At 38.5% G+C, this 20,363-nt stretch overlaps 1 protein-coding gene across 1 annotated transcript; it reads left to right on the top strand.

Moving 5' to 3' along the window:
• Positions 1-17,502: 17,502 nt before the first annotated feature.
• On the top strand, positions 17,503-19,391 carry LOC124917332. The gene is made up of 4 exons (XM_047457788.1): positions 17,503-17,733; positions 17,917-18,518; positions 18,672-18,911; positions 19,010-19,391. The coding sequence occupies exons 1-4, from the start codon at positions 17,503-17,505 to the stop codon at positions 19,389-19,391; spliced, it is 1,455 nt and encodes a 484-aa protein (XP_047313744.1).
• The last annotated feature ends 972 nt before the right edge of the window (positions 19,392-20,363 follow it).

Genomic DNA, 20,363 nt, shown 5'->3' with positions numbered 1-20,363 from the left:
GCCCCTGTAGCTAGGATTGAAACTATTAGGATTTTTATAGCATTTGCTGCATTCAAAAATTTCAAAGTTTTTCAAATGGATGTTAAAAGTGCATTTTTGAATGGTGACTTATGTGAAGAGGTATAAGTTGAACAACCACCCGGTTTCAAGAATGCTGAATTGTCCAACCATGTATACCGGTTAAACAAAGCTTTATACGGTCTAAAGCAAGCTCCTAGAGCCTGGTATGACACACTAACCGCATTTTTGTTAAAACATGATTTCACCATCGGTTCGGTGGACAAAACATTATTTAAGTTTGAGAAAAAGGAACATATCCTGCTTGTTCAAATATATGTAGATGATATTATCTTCGGCTCAACCGATCCCAAGTTATGTGATAAATTCTCAACCCTGATGACTAACAAGTTTGAAATGAGTATGATGGGAGAATTAAGTTTCTTCCTAGGTCTTCAGGTTAAGCAACTCGAAGAAGGAACTTTCATTAGCCAACCCAAGTATACTAAAGAACTATTAAAGAAATTTGGGATGGACACATGCTCCTCAGCGGCCACTCCAATGAGCTCATCGGTCAAATTGGACAAAGATGATGAGGGTCAAGCAGTAGACCTGACCGCTTACCGAGGAATCATCGGTTCTCTCCTATATCTGACAGCAAGTAGATCGGATATTCTATTTGCGGTCGGTGTGTGTGGAATGTTCTAGGCCAACCCAAAACAGTCTCACTACACAGCCGCAAAGCGAATCTTGAAATACCTAAAGGGAACTCCTGACGTCGGCCTGTGGTATCCAAAGGATTCGTCTTTTAACCTAACAAGTTATTCAGATGCAGACTATACAAGTTGCAAGGTTGATAGAAAAAGCACCAGTGGAACATGCCAATTCCTAGGTGATCGACTTGTTTCATGGCACAGCAAGAAACAGACATCCGTTGCCACGTCAACTGCAGAAGCTGAATACCTGGCAGCAGGAAGTTGCTGTTCACAACTTCTTTGGATCCAACAACAACTGAAGGATTTCGGTATCACGGCTAAAGAGTCTCCAATTTTCTGTGACAACACAAGTGCCATAGCAATCACCTATAATCCAGTTCTACATTCTAGAACCAAGCACATTGATATAAGGCACCACTTCATTCGGGAACATGTCATGCTGAAGCATATCCGGCTGGAATACGTATCGACAGAACAACAAGTAGCCGATATCTTCACAAAGCCTCTGCAGGAAGCTAAGTTTTCTCAATTCAGACTTACACTCGGCTTGACCGATATTAATCAACTTATTCCTAAGGATGCTTAAAAAGGGAAATCGGTTCGGACAGACAAAACCGGTAGTTCCTCCTAAATTGTAGGATTCCAAATTTCCCAAGGTATCTATGGAAGAACCGCTCTGTCTATCAGTTAGAGTAAACCGACCGGTTACTTAGTGCATGCACCAAATAACCGCATCGGGACGAATGACTGACAACTGACCGGTTTGGAAATGGTTTACTTCGGATCATTTGGCCTCCAAACAAATGTGGAATAATTATATGTGTTTGAACTTATCTGTTCTGAAAAACTGTCTTTTCAAAGAAAAATGGTCATACCTCAAAAGACATGAAGATATGATATCTTTCACCGTCCAGGCCTATGACCCACATCCTAGGTTGTAGACATACCTATTTCATGCAAAATAGTTTACCCTATGGATAATAGACATCATTACCTGTAACACACTGGATAATAAGATCATCCCTCCACTAATATATAAGTTAGGCAAACCTTAAACAAAACAATCACAAGATATAACTTATTCTCTCACTAAGTCAAAATATCTCAGTTTCCAAACATCCTTCAAGTGGATTTCGATTCTGCTCAAGGCACTGGGCATTATGAAGTCTTCAAGATGATTAAGTCACTTGAAGACACCGGTCTCAAATACTTTCTAGATGACAAACATGTCATCTTTCCGGAATCTGTCCTGGAATTCTTCTACAATGCTAGGGTTTTTCGAGGTACTCCTAATTTTGACACTCACATCCAGTCCAAGGTGGGAGGGACTATGTTCGACTTCACCGAGAATTATTTTGCTAGATGCTTCGACCTACCGAAGCAAGGGCTGACCGATCTAAATGTTCCGGCTTAACTAAAGGCCGAAATCGCCTTAAGTTTTGTTCGGTCTGACCACCCAGTCAATGACCACGGTGCCAGGTCATCGCTGAGAGCTGAGTATCAGCTTCTCAACGATGTCATCGGTCGAAGCATTCTGGGTAGGGATGTCACAAACACTTATTGTGCTGCGGTTTTTAATATGATGTCTGCTATAACCACGGGTACGCTAGTAAACTGGTCAAGGGTGCTGTTCGACGTCCTAATCTGGATGATCGGCATTCGTCAAACCGGTCTTATTCCCCAGATAAGCTGCCTACTTTTGGAGCTTGGAGTTCCACTCTGTCCGGGCGAAGGGTTAAACCAGGCCCAGGTAATCACCAAAGAGGTCACTGACTCATTCTATGAGCGGTTTGAGAAAGCTTGGAAGAGGAGGAACCGCCACATCAACTCCAATGGCCGCGCCAACTCCAACGGATATAAGTCACTCCTTCTTACAACCGGTCATTTTGATGTACGCACCAATTATATCTCTGTTCAACTCCTTATGATCATTTCAGCTTAGTCTATACTATGTTCGGTTTCAATCGGTTACTTTTCAGTTTATTATAGCATCCGTCATTAATAAAAAGTAACTCTTAACCCCCAACTACATGAGCAATTACTATCCCACTAACTTAGTTATTTTTTAACTAGATTCCCTACATCGAGCTCCGCAACCGATCAAAAGTAACCTTTTCCCAATACGTTTTGAAACATAAATATTCTCTTCATTAATAAGACAAAACTGATTTTTAACATTAAATGTTGATATTTTCCCTCCAAATTCAGATCTATATAAGGAGTCACCCCTTAATCAACTTAACACATCTCAAAACAAAATTTCTTGAACTCTTTCTCTCTTAGAAAAGTTTGAATCATGCCGAACCGAACTCTAAGAAACTTCTTGAGCATCGACTTCGACTCTTGTATGGAGCATTGGGACCTGGAAACCAAGGAGATCATGTTTGAGTCCCTCATTGACACCGGTCTTCGCATTTTTCTTGAAGAATCCGGTCCCATACTTCTCCCAGATGTCATTAACTTCTTCAAAAATTCCTGTATAAGAGAAAACTACATTGTTTCCACGGTAAGAGATCACACCTTCTAGTTGGATGAAGCCGAATTTTCTCAAACATTCAATCTGCCCACAGAATGGTTTTCCGACTTCCCAACCCGGGTGGGAAGTGCAGCAACCGATTACTCAGAATTCTTCTCTAGTACTGAAGTACTTGTGGAGAACCACGGTTTGAAAACCCGCCTTGCCCACCACATCCAACTCCTCCATGAGATTGTTAATCGATCTATCATTTGTCAATCTCCGAACCAACGCTACTCTAAGAGATTGTTTTACATGATGACTTACATTGTTAGTAACACACCTATCAATTGGTCATCGGTCATTTTCCAAAATCTGAAAATTATGGTGCAGACCAAAAGAGGTCTCGGTTACGCTCCTCATATAAGTCGACTCATTCTCAAGTACCGTCCAGAATTTGGACCGGGATCACCGGCATCCCCATCAAACATTCTTGACGTGGATGGGGTGGAGGACAAGCTCACCAAGATAGTCATTACATAGGTTGTAATTTCATTTCCTATGTATTCTAAACCGATAAATGAATCGGCTTTTATCTTGTATCCTTCGTTTCAATGAATATCTATTTCAGTTTGATAACCGGGTGAATAATTGCAATATCAGAACATCCATCTAACTAACCGGTTAATATCGATAAACAACTTCGTCTTCGTTGAAATATCCGGTCAAAGTCAAAAAACTGCATCTTCGCGGTTAACAAATCACATTATTTAATAAACGGTTTCAAGAAGAACCGCTTAATCAAAGGTTAAAGCAAAAGTCCGCCCAAAATCTTCAGAGGGAAATTTCCCGCCTTTGAACTCCCGCTTTGGTTTCCCGCTCTGTTTTCCCGCCTACAGGTTTCCCGCCCAAGGCTTCCCGCCTATGGCTTGCCGCCAATGTATTCCCGCCTTCGGTTTGCCGCCAATGGCTTCCCGCCCACAGTTTCCCGCTCAATAAACTTGGAGGGAAAATTCCCGCCTAAAAGTGATGGGACGGTTCGCGACGGTTGGAATTCCAAACCGCACTTATAAATAGGGTCCTTAGCCATTTTATTTCATTCTTACGCGATTCGACTTTCTCTCTCTATTTTTCAGCTTTCTCAAACTCTCTCAAAACAGCTCTCTTCCTCTTTCGATTCAATCATCAAGAATGGGTCGCGACTCTGCACTATTCAAACATATCTTCCAGGTTGACTTTGAAGAAATCCGGGCAAAAGGTTCGGCTCCGGCAAAGCAAGTCTTATCCTGAATCTCCGAGTCCGGCCTTGAATATTTTCTAGGCGGTCCATTTATCCTATACCAGGAAGCGGTTAAAGAATTCTTCCGAACCGCATCTCTCACCGGAAGAACAATAGTTGCAACCATCAACGGTCAGCAGCACGAACTGACAGAAGAGTCAGTTGCTGATATACTACGTCTACCATCGGAAGGAAGCAAACTCTCGGTGGATTTAGATCAAGAGACTTTCGAGGCGGCTTGCCAAGTTCTCTCGGAAACCACGGTTCCTATCGAGGTCTCCGTGAAGAAATCATCACTACGACCGGAATACAGACCGATATGTGATATTTTCACTACATCGGTCGAAGCAAGAGGGGGAAACTATGACAGTCTCACCCGTGCGAAGATTGAGATGCTTGCCGGCTTACTCAACGGCATTCAAATAAACTAGGCCAAGGTTATTTTCAACAACCTAAAGGAAATGGTGGATCCGGCTTCCACCCGGTCATGGGGATACGCCATCCCAGTTGGGAAAATTATGCTCCACTACAACATTAACACCGGTCCAGGTGTTATTCTTCCTTCAAGCAAAATTATAAGGTCCCGCCAATTCAAGGAAAGGAAGAGCAACAGGACGGCCTCCGGCTCTACGGGTGGCCGAAGGAAGAAGGTAGGCGCTAAGAAGGCAGCTCCGGTAAAAGAGAAATCCGGAAGAAAGAAAAACAAACAACCGGTCGAATCTGCTGATCCGCGGTCCGAAACGCACAATAAGGAAGACTTGGCCTCCACTTCTGACCGAACTGCTTCACAGAATACCGAAGAAGATCTATCCGGTAAAGGGAAAGGACCAATGGTCGAGGAACAATCGGCCAGTCTTGAAAATGCCGATACCGGTGTAGACGGCCTTGGGGAAGAAGATGTTCACACTAACGACGATACCTAGGAGATGGCCGAGAATATCGTGAGCAGAATAATGGACGAAATCCACCAGCAAGCTCGCGAGGCGTCCGAAGTATTCTGTCAATGGTTCCGGCACCGACATCAAATATTCTACAAACAAATGCTACCGGGTCTAACCGCTGGACAGAAATTCGAAAGGTTGATGGAGATAGAGGAGGAAGTCATCAACCTAACAAAAGCACAGGATCCCAACACAGCCTAACACATTCAATAGTAGAACCGCGTGCTCGATTACAAAAGCTAGCCGAACACATTCAACGTCTAAAAGAAAAGTATACTCTAGGAACACCGAACTCTCCACTACAACTCTTGGTGTTGGAGTTTCTTGCGGTCAAGGAAAGAGAGCTCACTGAGGAAGTGGCGCGGCTTGAAGCGGTGCCCGAACATCATGATACAACAAACACACCGCCCCCTGAGAATGTTGACGGTCATAATCAGATAGATGAAGAGCTATTCTCTCCCCCACCGGATCCAACAAACAACATGACCGAAGTACCTCTCACCGACAATCCAGCATCTGCTAAAGCCGGGAATTCAGAACCGGCCGTAACAGAAGAAAGGGTCAAGACTCTCATTGAAGAGTTTGTCAACGACACGGTTAAGCCATGGAAGAGGAAAATTAAGAAAGCCGCGGTTCAAGCAATTAAGATAGCCGAGACAACAAAGGATGATCTTGGCGAGGCGGTCAAGCGGATCACGTCAGTTGAATCGAACTAAGGTAATATTGATGAACTGTACGGGAGTCACCTTCAGCGAACAAAGGATTTGGAGGCTATAACTCCTAAGCTGGTGACCGACCTCATCTCAGTCAGAAAAACGGTAGCCGATTTAGAACGGTCTCAAGAAAATACCGATGAAAGGCTGACAAAGGTCGATGAGGACCTGGCTCGGTCAAGTGCCCAAGCCGGTTCAACACTCGACAGGGTCATAAATCTTGAAGAAAAGAATGCAAGTCTTGAGGAAAGGAACACCAAGCTTGAGGCCGACCTCAAGGCGGTCATCGAACAGGTGACTGAATTAATAATGGCCAAGCTGGCTGCAGATAAAGCAATCGAGGAGGCGAATGCACTCGCAGCTCGACAACTTCAAGATGCGTTGGACGAGGAGACGCGGAAAAAGAAGGAGGCGGCATGGACTGATGAGAACATAGCCGAACATCTGCGAAACTTAGCGGCCACCGCACCTGACATCGCAAAAACCATAGCGGCAACACAAGCCGAAGATGCTAACCGGCTAAAAGCCCAGAAACAAATGTACGACGATTATGCCAAGGTGCACAAGAAGTCCCGGGCGGTTGCCTCCTCTTCGGTTCCGGCGACACGAAAAAGGAAAACTCCTTCAAAGAAGGCGCAAGTCACCACGCTGCTGAATAGAATCACCGAGACAGTTGTTGACCCCCCGCTCACCGAGGATGACTTCGAAGAAGATGCCCAGCCGCCACTCACAAGACAGCGGGTTTTAGATGCGGTTCCAATCAGAACGGTCGGTCAACAGTTCCCTTCTCACACGGGCACCTTAGGAGCTGGAGGTTCCTCTTCAAGGCCGGTTCAACCGGCTAAGGGACAAACAACAGATGAACTGATGGAACAATTCCTACCGTCAAGATCGAACAAATAGGGCTTTCTTTTCTATCTTTACTTATGTTTACTTCGGTTTCTATATATATAGTATTTTGCCTTTCTGTGGTTAATTTTACTTATATATATATAAAGTTATTTTTGGAAACCGGCCTACATTTCAATCATTGCTTGATTTTGAGTATTTTAAATAAAATAATCAAAAAGGGAGAAATTGATAAGATAAAAGATAATTTTTCTCAAATTTTCCCAAGTTAGTTTCCAAAAACCCGGCCAAAGAAAACTCTTAAAAACAAAACCGGCCTACATTTACAATCTTACATGATTTTGAATATTTTAAATAAAATAATCAAAAAGGGAGAAATTGTTAGATAAAATTAGACCGGTTAATAGAACTTAACACAAACAAATCTCCCATGTAGGAACGGTCAAGCAACGAAACCGGTCAAGCAACTCAATAGGCCAAGTAACTCAACCGGTCAAGGTATCAAACCGACCAAAAACCTGACCGAACAAGAAAGACAAGATCGGTTAAAACAGAAGGCCAGAATCACTAGACAGTCGGTCATTCAGAAGACAAGGAAAAACCGGAAGTCATCCGGTTAACATACATGACCGACCAGCATAAAAAGACACTTCGGGTATTTGTTGAGAATGATACCGAAGGAACTGAATGAACATTGCCATATTCATACAAGTCTGAGGAAAGTCTGCAGGCTGCAGAAGACCGTCCTACAAGATCTTTCCAATTCAGGATAAATCAGAAAGGCAATCTTCCAAGTACAGACAACTGCCCAACCGAAAGTTGTCATATTGAGTAAAAGACAAACCTAGCCGGTTTGACCTACATACTGGAATACTAGACCGCCAAGTCTGAATCACTGAACCTCTGCTCAACCAATCAAATTTAAGGAAATGAAATGTGACCGTTGGCACATTTCACCTATAAAAGAAGGAGCTGAAGAGGAGTAAATGTGAGATTTTTGAGGGTTACAAGTTCTGAATTTTCACATATTGTGTTCTATCTCTAGAAAGCTTAAAGCGCTTATTTGAAGTGTATTCTACAATTTCGGTTAAAATTGTACGGGTGTTATCGAGCAGGAAATAAGTCTCGATCGGATTGTTTGTATTCCTTAGTGAATATCCTTCTCGCGGTTTCGAGAGGAAGGGGTGATGTAGGAGTTTTATCTCCGAACATCCATAAAAACCTGTCTTGTTATTTACTTACCGCCTTCTTTACTTTATAACCGATCTGCACTAACCTACTAATACCGCTCCAACCGAATCACCAAGTTCCAAAACCGACTCAGCAATCTCCAAACCTGTCCTATTCAAATCCGGTCCTGCCTATCTCGTGTGTTTGCTGCTTCAACCTGAAACAAACCACTTCCACGCTTGAACTTTGTTCAAGGGTTTGTGACAGTTTGTGTAGTATTGAAACCCCGGTATTAATCTCTAACCGGATTAATCACCACCCTTTGAGTGAGACGCGATAACCGGCCAACCCCGGTCCTCCAGCCGCGACCTAGATCCTAACAGTTCGGCTGTGTATTTAGGCTGGCTGATTAATGTTCCGGTATCAATTTGTCGAACCTGAAGACCTATGGAGAAACTTAATTCCCCCATCATACTCATCTCAAATCTGTCAGTCATTAATTTTGAGAATTTGTTACATAATTTTGGATCGGTTGAGCCGAAAATGATATCATCCACATATATTTGAACAATTAAGATGTGTTCCTTTTTCTCAAATTTGAAAAGTGTTTTATCAACCGAACCTATTGTAAGTTTATGATCAAACAGGAATTCGGTTAAGGTATCATACCAGGCTCTTGGAGCCTGTTTTAAACCATAAAGAGCTTTGTTAGTCCGGTATACATGACTTATCAGTTCAGGATTTTTAAAACCGGAAGGTTGATCAACATACACCTCTTCACTTATTTTACCGTTTAGGAAAGCACTTTTGACATCCATTTGAAAAACTTTAAAAAATTTTAAAGTCGCAAATGCCAGAAATATTCTAATGGCTTCAAGTCTAGCCACAGGAGAAAATGATTTTTCAAAATCAATGCCTTATTCCTATTTGTATTCTTGAGCCACTAGTCTGGCTTTGTTCCTCGTAACCAAACCGTCTTCATTGAATTTATTTCTGAATACCCATCTTGTTCCTATGATCGATTTATGTTTCGGTCTTGGGACTATGTGTCAGACTTTATTTCTCTCAAACTAGTTTAACTCTTCTTGCATTGCTAAAATCCAATCGGGATCTAGCAATACTTCATCCACCTTTTTCGGCTCAATTTGTGATATGAAAGCTGAGTTTTCATACTCTTCCAAATTTTGTTGCCTAGTTCGGACGGGTGATGAGAGGTTACCTATTACAAGTTCAAGAGGATGATTTTTATTCCTTCTGAGGTTAATTTTGGTAATATCTTCCAAGCATTCGGTTAACTGATCAAGGTTAGACGTATTGGTAGGCTGAGCCGAGTTAGACCGACTGATTTCCTCAGTGGACATTGAGGTGTCAATTTCCTACGGTAAAGTAGTTTGATCAGGATGAGTCTCAGCATTAACCTCTTGATCCTTGACAAACCGTCTATAAACTGGAACCTCATCTTCATTATCAGAATAGATATTAAAATTTTTCATTCTGTTGTGAAGGTCGAAGGGTACTACAGTGTTACGTTAAACCAATTCATTAAAAACAACATGTGAAGTTTCTTCAACCGTTAATGTTCTAGTATTATAAACTCTATATGTCTTACTTACGGTTGAGTAGCCCAACATTATTCCTTCATCAGATTTAGCATCAAAAGCGGTCAAATAACTTTTGTCGTTGATGTGAACATAACACTTACAACCAAAGATCCTAAGATACCAAATGTTAGGAACTTTGTCATGGTACATTTCAAATGGTGTTTTAGTAAATCGTTTGGTAATTAAAGACCGATTTTGATTGTAACATGCAGTATTGATAGCTTCAGCCCAAAAGTTTTGAGCAATACCTAAATCGTCTATCATGGACCTTGCGGCTTCCTTGAGAGTTCGGTTTCTTCTCTCAGCCATGCCGTTTTGTTGAGGTGTTCTGGAACTAGACAACTCGTGCCTAATCCCAGAATCATCAAGAAAAGTAGTTAATGTACTATTTGTGAATTCGGTTCCTCTATCACTTCTGATTCGGTTAATTCAGATAGATTTCTCATTTTGTATCCTTAAAAGTAACTTGATCAGGATCAGTGTAGCTTCATTTTTAGAAGCTAAAAATGTTACCCAAGTAAATCTAGAGAAATCTTCAACAACTATCATGGTATAATGCATGCCTCCTAGGCTTGTGATCCTAACTGGTCCAAACAGATCCATATACAGTAATTCTAAGCATCGTTCGGATTGAAAGTTTCCTTTACTTTTAAAAGATGATTTTATTTATTTCCCATTTGACATGTAGCACATACTTTATCTTTGGAAAATTTGATGTTTGGAAAACCATGAACTAATTCCTTAGAACATATGAAATTTAGTGTTTTGAAGTTTAGATGGTTTAGTCGTTTGTGCCAAAGCCAGATCAGATCATTTCTAGCTATCATGCAAACCAGGTTCTCAATTTAGTTTTCCAATCTACTTTGTAAATGTTTCCTATTCTGTTTCCGGTTAAGAAAGTATCACCTTGTTTATTTTTAACTAAACATGCATGTTTATTAAATTCAACCATGTACCCTATGTCACACATTTGACTGATGCTTAATAGGTTAAAATGCAAGTTTTCTACCAAGAGTACATTATTTATAGACAGGTTACCATGGACAATCTTACCCTTGCCCACGGCTCTACCTTTTGAGTTGTCGCCGAAAGTTATTATTGCTCCGACTTCATAGATGATATCAGCTAGTAGTCCACTATTTCTGGTCATGTGTCTTGAACACCCGTTGTCCAAATACCATTCCGAGTTTTCTAATCGCTTTCTTCTCCTGACCTGCAAAAAATAAATATTTACGCATTTTTGTTACTGACATTTAGTTGGGTCCGTGGTTGATTAGTCCCTTAAGGATCCAGACTTTAATAAGTTGGATAACTTTTCCAGTAATAGTTAGACTTTTCATCTTTTTGCTTACCCAAGAGTGTCTTATTTTGTGGTGGTGGTGAGTGTTGATTAGTTCTCTGTGAACGTGTATCGATTTGTTTACTTGATGGCCGGTTGGCTTTCCTTCTCTCAGGATGAAGCCATTTTTCTGAGTAGGTTGGACTTACATATTTTATTTCATCTTCCGGTATGAAGTCACGTTCTGCCTCATTGTCGGTTGAAGAGCTCTTGACAAATCTTACAAAGAAAAGATTGTCTTTTGTGAGTTTCATCCCGTGGGAAGAGTTCCCATTGGCGGATTGGTTGTTCTTGTATTCGAGAACAAATTTGCATTTAGGATGTCGTTGATATTTAGAGATCTGACTCACCGCTAGACTATATCTCTTCTAGGAAGTCGTGACATATTCGGTTCTTTCATTTTCTTTAGTTACCGATTGAACTGTCTCCTTAAGTTTCTCATTCTCGAAGGATAGTCCAACCGGTTCGTATACCGTGGTTTTGCTTGGCTCACCAGCGGTACCACTTGACTCTCCGGTTTCATGGATTGACCGAGTCGGTATAAGGGCAGACAAGTTTCTGAACTCAATGACCATGTCATTGAGTGCAATAATTAAGTCTTCTTTAGTAAATTCTTCAGAGGAAAAGTATATCTCTTCTTCATTTGTCATGAGGCAAGTAACTCTTTCTTAGTCATTTTCGGTGTTAGAGTAGGCTCAGTCGCTTCCACCGTCAGATGTTATGAGTGCCTTCTGGATCTCATTTCCTTCACTGGTTTCGGTTCGTTGCTTGTCGTTCCTTTGATATTCATTTCTTTGGTTGTCGTTTCTTTGGTAGTCGTTTCTCTAGTAGTTGTTTGCTGGTTTCCGGTCATCTCGTCTTGGTCTTTTGTATTTCGACCTGTAATGATCAAAACCATCACAGTTAAAACATCTTACATTGGATTTGTCAGAATAATTATAGTTGTAGTTGTTGTTAGATGGTTGATTCTTCTTCATGAATCTCCCGAATTTCTGTGCTAGCATGGCCATCACGTCTTCACTGATCTGATCAGCGCTTTTGACGGGAGCCGGAGCGGCTGATACAGGAACCGCTGGTTCCACTGATGTCACCAGAGCTCTGGTTGCGGTTGATGTTGCTGCTTCGTCTTCGATCCGAGATTTCATCTTGAATTCATAAGCTTTCAGGTCCTCAAACACATCGTGCAGCTTCATCTGCCCAAGGTTGCTTGATTCTCTCATCACCATGGTTTTTATGTCTCATGCACTTGGTAGAGATCTCAATGCTTTCACAATGATCTCCCGGTTTTCATATCTTTTCCCGAGTGTGTACAACTCGTTGACCACACTGATGAACCGGTCACTAAATTCCTTCATGTTTTCTCCCGACCTCATCTTGATGTTTTCATACTTTTGAGTTGCCACCAAGATTTTGTTTTCCTTAGTACTTTCGTATCCTTCATGGATCTGAATGATAGTTTCCCAGGCTTTCTTTGCACTTTGACCTTCTCTGGTTTTGTTAAACGTATTTTCGTCCACAGCTTTGAAAATGTGTCTCATGCAATGGTTGTCCAGGTTACTTCTTCTTCTATCTTCAGTCGTCCATGCTCCACTTTCCTTCTCAATCTTTATCGGTCCTTCCTTTAGGATGGTTTTCATCTCATCATCCAAAGTTATCAGATGTAGATACATCTGAACCTTCCAGCCGCTAAACGCTTCACTACTTAACATCGGTGGCTTATCGTTGTAGGTCATGCTTCCCATCTTCTTTTGGTTGCTTGAGTGTTAAGATTCCTACTCTGATACCACTTGTTAGGATCGGGATCGCCGATAGTGGACCGGAGTCCGGCTAAAGGAGACCGCTTTATAACAACACACACAACAATTGGAACTAATTCGGTTAAAGACTAGAACCGCTCTTAACACTACATAGATTGTCACTGACTCTTGAACCGAGTTCATGTGCGGAAATGTCTGTTTCAATCTGAAGCCACGTACGCGATTCGGTTTGGAAGGTATTACGAGAAATCGGTTAAGGTGGAGAGAGGAATCGGTTCAATTTGAATGAATAATGTTTCGGTTCGGTTAGAGTGAGTAAGTCGGAATGTAAAGTAAAGAACACAAGACATAAATTTTATGGATGTTCGGAGTTAAATCTCCTACGTCACCCCTTCTTCTCAAACGGTGAGAAGGATATTCACTAGCTGGAATATTCAAAAAACACACTCCGATCGAGTCTTATTTACTGCTCGTCGGTTACACCGCTCACACAGTGATGTAATACTTTTACACAAGGTAAAATACATAGATTTCTTTTACAACTTTCAATCAGAAAAGATATAAGAACTCATAATGTTTTCAGGCTTGAATGTATGAAGAACTGAGTTGTTTTTAGCTCGCGCGCATTGTTTTTCTCTACTATTCTTGGCTTCCTTTATATAGAGAGTATGACAACGGTCATATTTCTCTCTCATCTATTGATTGGTCAGCCGAACCGGTCAGGTTCAGGTGGCGTATACGTTTTATCATTTTGGACATCTGGAAGACATGCATTAGCCGGCCACCTATTTCAGAAGATTGTTTGTGATCTTGGATAATTAATCATCATTGCTTTTGTTGCATGCTTCTGACTCGGATCACGGATCCTTCTTATGTTCATTTCCAAGAAATTCATTACGTCATCTTTCACAGATTTTGTCAATTTGAATACTTTCCCGTTAGCCTTAAGATATTCGATATATTAAGCTGGCCGGAAAGGGTGCTTCATGCGGTTTTCATCTCAGCCGAACCGGTTGGGAGAGTAAAATCGATTTTCTTGATTGTCCGGATTCTTCGAGACAAAGTGTCTTGACCGATCCGGTGCGGTACCTGTAAAAAGAGATTTTGAGACTAGTTAAGTTCTTTGTCTGATTAAAATGAACTTACTTAATTTTTATAATAGTTTTTTCCTCATAACTTACCTTCCTCTCGAATCCCGATTGGGATGAGGAACCACAGTGATAGGCTTAACAAGAGTCTAATTTGGGTCGGGTGCAAGAATTATGGTTGGATGCCTCAGTTTTTGGTGGAAGTCATCGGTCCTTGGTTGGAGTTCTTAGTCGGGTGCGAGACTTCTCGATCCCAAGTTTGACTTCTCGGTCGGACCTCTTGGTCTTGGGTGGAATTCATCGGTCCTAGGTATGGGAGTTCTCGAACAGGTGTGAGACCCCTCGGTCCTAGGTCTGAATTCTCGATTATATGTGGAAATTTTTTGTCAAACCTCTCGGTCCTAGATGAAGAATATCGTTCGAACCTCTTAGTCCTAGGCTAGATTTCTTGGTCGAACCTTTCGGTCCTCAAGAACATCTTGTAGGTTTTGCAATTTTGATGGAGGCTTAATTCTTTTGATCCAAGGGCTTGGGTAGCTTCACAATGCTCCCAGGAACATTTAGAATATCATCCCAATGTATCAATCGACATGTGTGATGATCAATTCATTCAAAACAATTTATGGCAAAAATTGGGTTTTTTGTTTTAAGGTTGTTTTGAAATGTAAGGAGCTTTCCAATAGCTTCCTTATACTTCATATACTTGATTAGTACCACAATATAAATAATGATTATTTGTTTGAACCAATTCAACTCAAAATTTTTAATTATTTTTAAAATTTTGATTTTGATCAAACATGATCGGGATGGATCAAACATGATCCAAATAGATACCCAACATCATTAGAAATATGTTAGGAAACTTTCAGGGCCGTTGTTCTTGAGAATTAACCCAAGAATAACCAACTCTATTTTTGGATTATTAAAATTCAAATTTAGGTTTTTTGTTTAAGGTTAATTGATTGATTTTAACCTAAATAAAAAGCTTGGAAATGATCGTAGTATCAATTTCCAATCCTAAAATTCAACAACCAGACATTATACAAACTTGTGAATATTAAAAAATAAAAATTTCAAATTTAAACTGGAAGTATGAATTAAAGGGTGATTAAAAGCATATCAAGGATTGGAGAACACTCCTTAGGCCTTAGGGAAGCTTTAGGGATGCATGGATCCAAAAGCATTAGAGATTTATGCATAATTTCGAAAAATCCAGCAAACTTGAGAGCTTTAATTACAGATTTTTAATTTCTTTTGATTTAAAGCTGAAGATTGGATCTCTTGGTTTCGGAATTATTGAAGCCTCCCAAAGTCAATTGAGGGCTTTAAGTGGACTAAATTAGCCAAAAGCCATTAATGGCATTTTGGCTGTTCTTGGATCAACTTGCAAAAATAGGAAGTGATTATGTCTAAATGTGTAGGAGAAATGATCATTGTGGTAGGGTGATCATTTTACCTTTCGAATCAGCCAAAAATGTGGACTAACGACTGAGTTCCATCTTTGAAAAATCAAAGATGGGATTCGTTCTTATCCCTTCGGTGATCGCAGCAAAGAAGACAAGCTAGGCGTAAAACGACGTCGTTTTGAGGGAAAACGTAGACGTAGAGCGTTCCGTCCGTATTTCTTCTAGGTTCCATCGCATCTCAAGCGTTTCGTCATGTTTTAAATAATGGGCGTTAGCTAATTCACTACTATGTGGGAATTCATTATTTCGACTACAGCGGGTGACGCATATGCTTTTGAGACATTTGATGAAAATCCATCAATCCGTTGCAACAAGTTGTTTTTTGGATGTTAGGAACTCTCCTATGTCACCCCTTTCCAAAATCTAGCTAGGGACCGAGAGTCCTTCTCACTTATAACCAATAAAAGTTATCCCAAGGATAACCTATGATTATCCTTAACAACCAGGACCGAAGAAATTTATCCGAGGCTAACCCACGATAGATTTTTCTTCATACCAAAGACCGAATAAAGTTAACCTAAGGCTAATCTAGGACCGAGGGTTCCCGCACCCGGTCAAGGATCTCCACATCCGACCGACAATGTCAGCACCCTGGGTCGATGACTCTCGCACCCGACTAAGAGTCTTTAGCATCCTGACCGAGGACTTCTGCACCTCGACCGAGGAACCCCGACCTAAAACCAAGGGATTTTGCCCTAGACTGATGAAAATTACACCTAGGACCAAGAACACAGTCCTATGGCCTATTTGGTTCCATTTTTATTATTTCAGAAAAAGAAAATTATACTTTTGGAACTTTAAACCATTTTCTAAAAATATGAAAAATAGAAAATGATTTCAAAATAATAATAATAATATTTTCACAAAAATATTTTTATATGGGCTTGTTTGGGATATATTTTTAAACTTTAATTCCTTCAATTGATATTTTTATGTGCATTCTTCCTCAATCGTCGTCATCAGCTAAATGTACCAGCATTTAAATATTGTTTTTATAATTTTTAAATACTAGAAAAATATGTGCATGTCTAGAATTTGGAGACTAATTGGTTAAAATAAAATGATATACAACCAATTTTCCAAAAGTCAAGATTTTATAAAGTATAGCCTATTTTTAACGGGTACAAAAGATATAGCGCGAAATTGATTTTCCGTGTACCACAAAACTACGAACCAAAAAGAAACTCTAGTTAAATGCAGTGCTGTCAAAATCGCGAGTCAACTCGTAAACTCGTCCGAGTTTGCGTTTTTACTTAAAGAAATCGAGTCACGAGTCAAAAAAAACCGCAAAAGTGTAAAATCGAAGCTAACTCGCGTGTTGACTCGGTCAAACCGTTGAAAACGTTAAAAACGAAAAAATCGGTAAGGTTTATTATTTCTACTTTTTCTCATTTTCAAATATCAAAATTTAAACCAATATTACCTCAACTACTTCGTATTAATGAAGACTCCTCGACTTCTTCAAAATAATTGCATCTTTTGTTTGAATCTATGCTTGACAAATCGTAAACATATTTCTTTTTTTTCATCAATGGAAGATAATGAAGAACTTAAAGGTTTCTCTCTCTAAAACACTACCACCGACCGTGCTCTTCTTCCTTTCTTGACCGTGCTCTTCTTCCTTTCTTCTTTTAAATGTCAGGTAATATCTATTTCTTTCATTCTTCATTGTATCTTTACTTTTTACTTTTTTGTTTTTTACCGTTAGATGTTAGATGGTGATAAGTTCCAACTCACACTAAGACAAGTCATTGTCAATGAGTCAGAGTGTTGTCTTTTCAACATTGTCCTAGACATTGCCCTATTATCTATATAGTATTATTTTATTAATAATAAATCCTAGTTTATTTACTTCAACTATTCTTATCCTAATTTAGTTAGGCATTTTAATTATAATTTCTTTAACTAAATAGTTATCCTAAATTATAAAAGTTAGTTATAAACTTATAATCTCCTTTATCATTTGAAAATGTCCACATAAACAACAATAAAAATAATATATGATTATTTAAATTACATACATTTTATATAATTTATTAATTAATACTAGATGATAAATATATTTGACATATCTAATTTATTAAAATATTATTGTTTTATATTTTGCAGAGTTAGTCTAACTTATAAAACAATGTCATTATCGGGTTATGTTGCTCATAAGTTAAGTAAGAATAAACCGGGAAATAGATCTGATATTGGTTGGGAGTATGGAATTGATGTTGATAGCAATTCTAAGAAAGTTAAATGCAAATTTTGCTCTAAAATATTCTCGGGTGGAATATATCGTTTCAAACATCATTTAGCTTGTACACACAAAGATGCTGAGCCTTGTATTAGTGTTCCTGATGATGTGAAATTAAAGGTTAGGGAGTTTTTATCGAAAAATGATGAGGCAAAACAAAGAAAAAGACAAAAAGATATTTATGAGAATGAAGATGATGAAGGAGAGGATATGCAAATTGTTTCAAAACAATTTGACAAAGGTGCGAGACAATCTTTTATAAAGAGATCAAACGTACAAAAAACAGTGAGTGAAATATTTAAGAAAGATTTAAGGGAAGATGCTTGTCAAATGATCTCTCGTTTTCTCTATACTAGTGCCATTCCTTTCAATGTTGTGAAAAATCCTTATTTTGAAAAAGCGCTTGAGATGGTTACTAGACATGGTCCAGGATTTAAGCCACCTACTTATCATGAAGTACGAGTGAAATATCTAAAGAAAGAGGTGGAACTAACACACGAGTTGTTAAGAGATTTTAAGATAGAATGGAGAAAAACAGGTTGCTCAATTATGTCGGATGGTTGGACTGATAAGAAAAGACGTTCTATATGCAATTTTTTGGTTAACAGTCCTAAAGGAACGGTTTTTTTAACTTCCATTGACACTTCTGACATTTCTAAGACAGCGGATAAGATATTTCAAATGTTAGATGCAATTGTAGAAGAAGTTGGAGAAGAGAATGTTGTTCAAATAGTTAGTGACAATGCTGCTAATTACAAATTAGCTGGTGAGTTGTTGATGGAAAAAAGAAAAAGGTTATATTGGACTCCTTGTGCTGCCCATTGTATTGATCTCATGTTAGAAGATTTTGAGAAAAAAATACATGTTCATACCTTGACAATTCAGAGTGCCAAAAGCATAACAAGGTATATATACTCGAGAACTCTACTTATATCTATGTTACGACATTTTACTGATGGAAGAAACTTGATTAGACCGGCAAAGACAAGATTTGCCACTGCATATCTCACATTAGGGAGTTTTATTAATTTAAAAGTTCCACTAATGACTATGTTTAGTTCAAGAAATTGGAAATCAAGTTCATTCTCGAGTACGGTTGATGCAAAGAAAATTGAGGCAATGGTTATTGGTAGTCGATTATGGTCAAATATAATTACATGTCTCAAAGCTGCGAGACCTCTAATTAAAGTACTTAGAATGGTGGATTCAGATGTTAAGCCTGCCATGGGTTTTATTTATGAACAAATGGATGAAACTAAAGAAAAGATTAGAGTCAACTTCAACAATATAAAGAGAAAGTAAGTAACATACTAACATTTGTATTTTTATTGATTTTTATTATATAAAATATTCATTTATCTATGTATTCATACTATATTGTTTGTCTTCATTTTAGTTATGAACTTATTTGGAAGATCATTGATGAACGATGGGCAATTCAACTCCACAAACCCTTACATGCTGCTGGTTATTATCTAAATCCTCAATATCATTATAGTTGTGATTTTAAATCTAATTTTCAGATTAAAAAGGGTTTATATAGTTGTATTGAAAGGATGATAACAGATGAAAATATGATAAGTAAGATAGATAGCCAGCTTGAATCATTTAAAAATGCAAGAGGATTATTTGGTTCTAAATTTGCAAAAATGGCAATAAGCACAAAGTCTCCAGCTGAATGGTGGGATTCTTATGGTGATGAATGTCCAGAGCTACAAATGTTTGCTATTAGAATACTTAGTCTTACTTGCAGTTCATCTGGATGTGAACGGAATTGAAGTGCATTTGAAATGGTATATTTATGTTTTTACATATTTTAAATTTTTTTTGTTTACCTAATTATTCAAAGTTTAAAATTATAACATTAATATTCTTCTTTGCCTATAGGTGCATACAAAGCGTAGAAATTGTTTACATCAACAAAAAATGAATGACTTGGTATTTGTCATGTACAACATGAAGTTAAATGACACGCAAGTATTAAGAAAATACGTTGAAGATGTTTCTTCTGATGATGAGTGGATAACTGAAGAAAATGATGCGTATAATTCATCGTCATCTCAAACACGTTTATTTATAGATAGTACTGAATCTAGAGAAAACGAAGAAGAAATATGCGAGGAAGATGGTGGAAAAGGAGTAGAAAGAGATGATGATGATGAAGTTGATGATGATGTTGAAGTTGATGATGCTATGGATGATTTAGACAATTTTGATGTTAACAATGAGACAAATGTTGATGATTTAATTTCTTGATTTAAAAGTTGGTTATGAACAATTTATTAAGTATTTTGAATGATTTTTATTTATTAAGTTTAAATTATTTTGAATGATTTATAATTTAATAGTTAATATTATTTATAAGTAAACTCTTACGAGTTTACGATTCGAGTTTACGATACGAGTTTACAATGGTCTAACGATTTTACGCAAACTCTCGATTTTGACAGCCTTGGTTAAATGTACGTTTTTATATTTATGCTTTTTATTGATTTTAAACTATAACTCAATTAGCGACTCTTTATCAAATAAATAGTCTTTTAAATTAATTATTTTTAATTAATTTAAATAAAGATTTCTTTAATATAATACTTATTTGATTACTTCAAATCTAAAAGATTATTTAAAATTTGGTCAAAATTTAATTATTATTATTATTATTATTAATTTCAACCAGACATGACATATTTTTATAAATCTTTTAAATAATATTTTATTTAAAAAGATTCCTAACACACAAATAAATGTTG

The sequence above is a fragment of the Impatiens glandulifera genome, unplaced genomic scaffold (genome assembly GCF_907164915.1).
Source record: "Impatiens glandulifera unplaced genomic scaffold, dImpGla2.1, whole genome shotgun sequence".
Classification (NCBI taxonomy): domain Eukaryota; kingdom Viridiplantae; phylum Streptophyta; class Magnoliopsida; order Ericales; family Balsaminaceae; genus Impatiens; species Impatiens glandulifera.
Note: the sequence above shows the minus strand (reverse complement) of the source record. Positions and strands in the feature narration are given on the sequence as shown.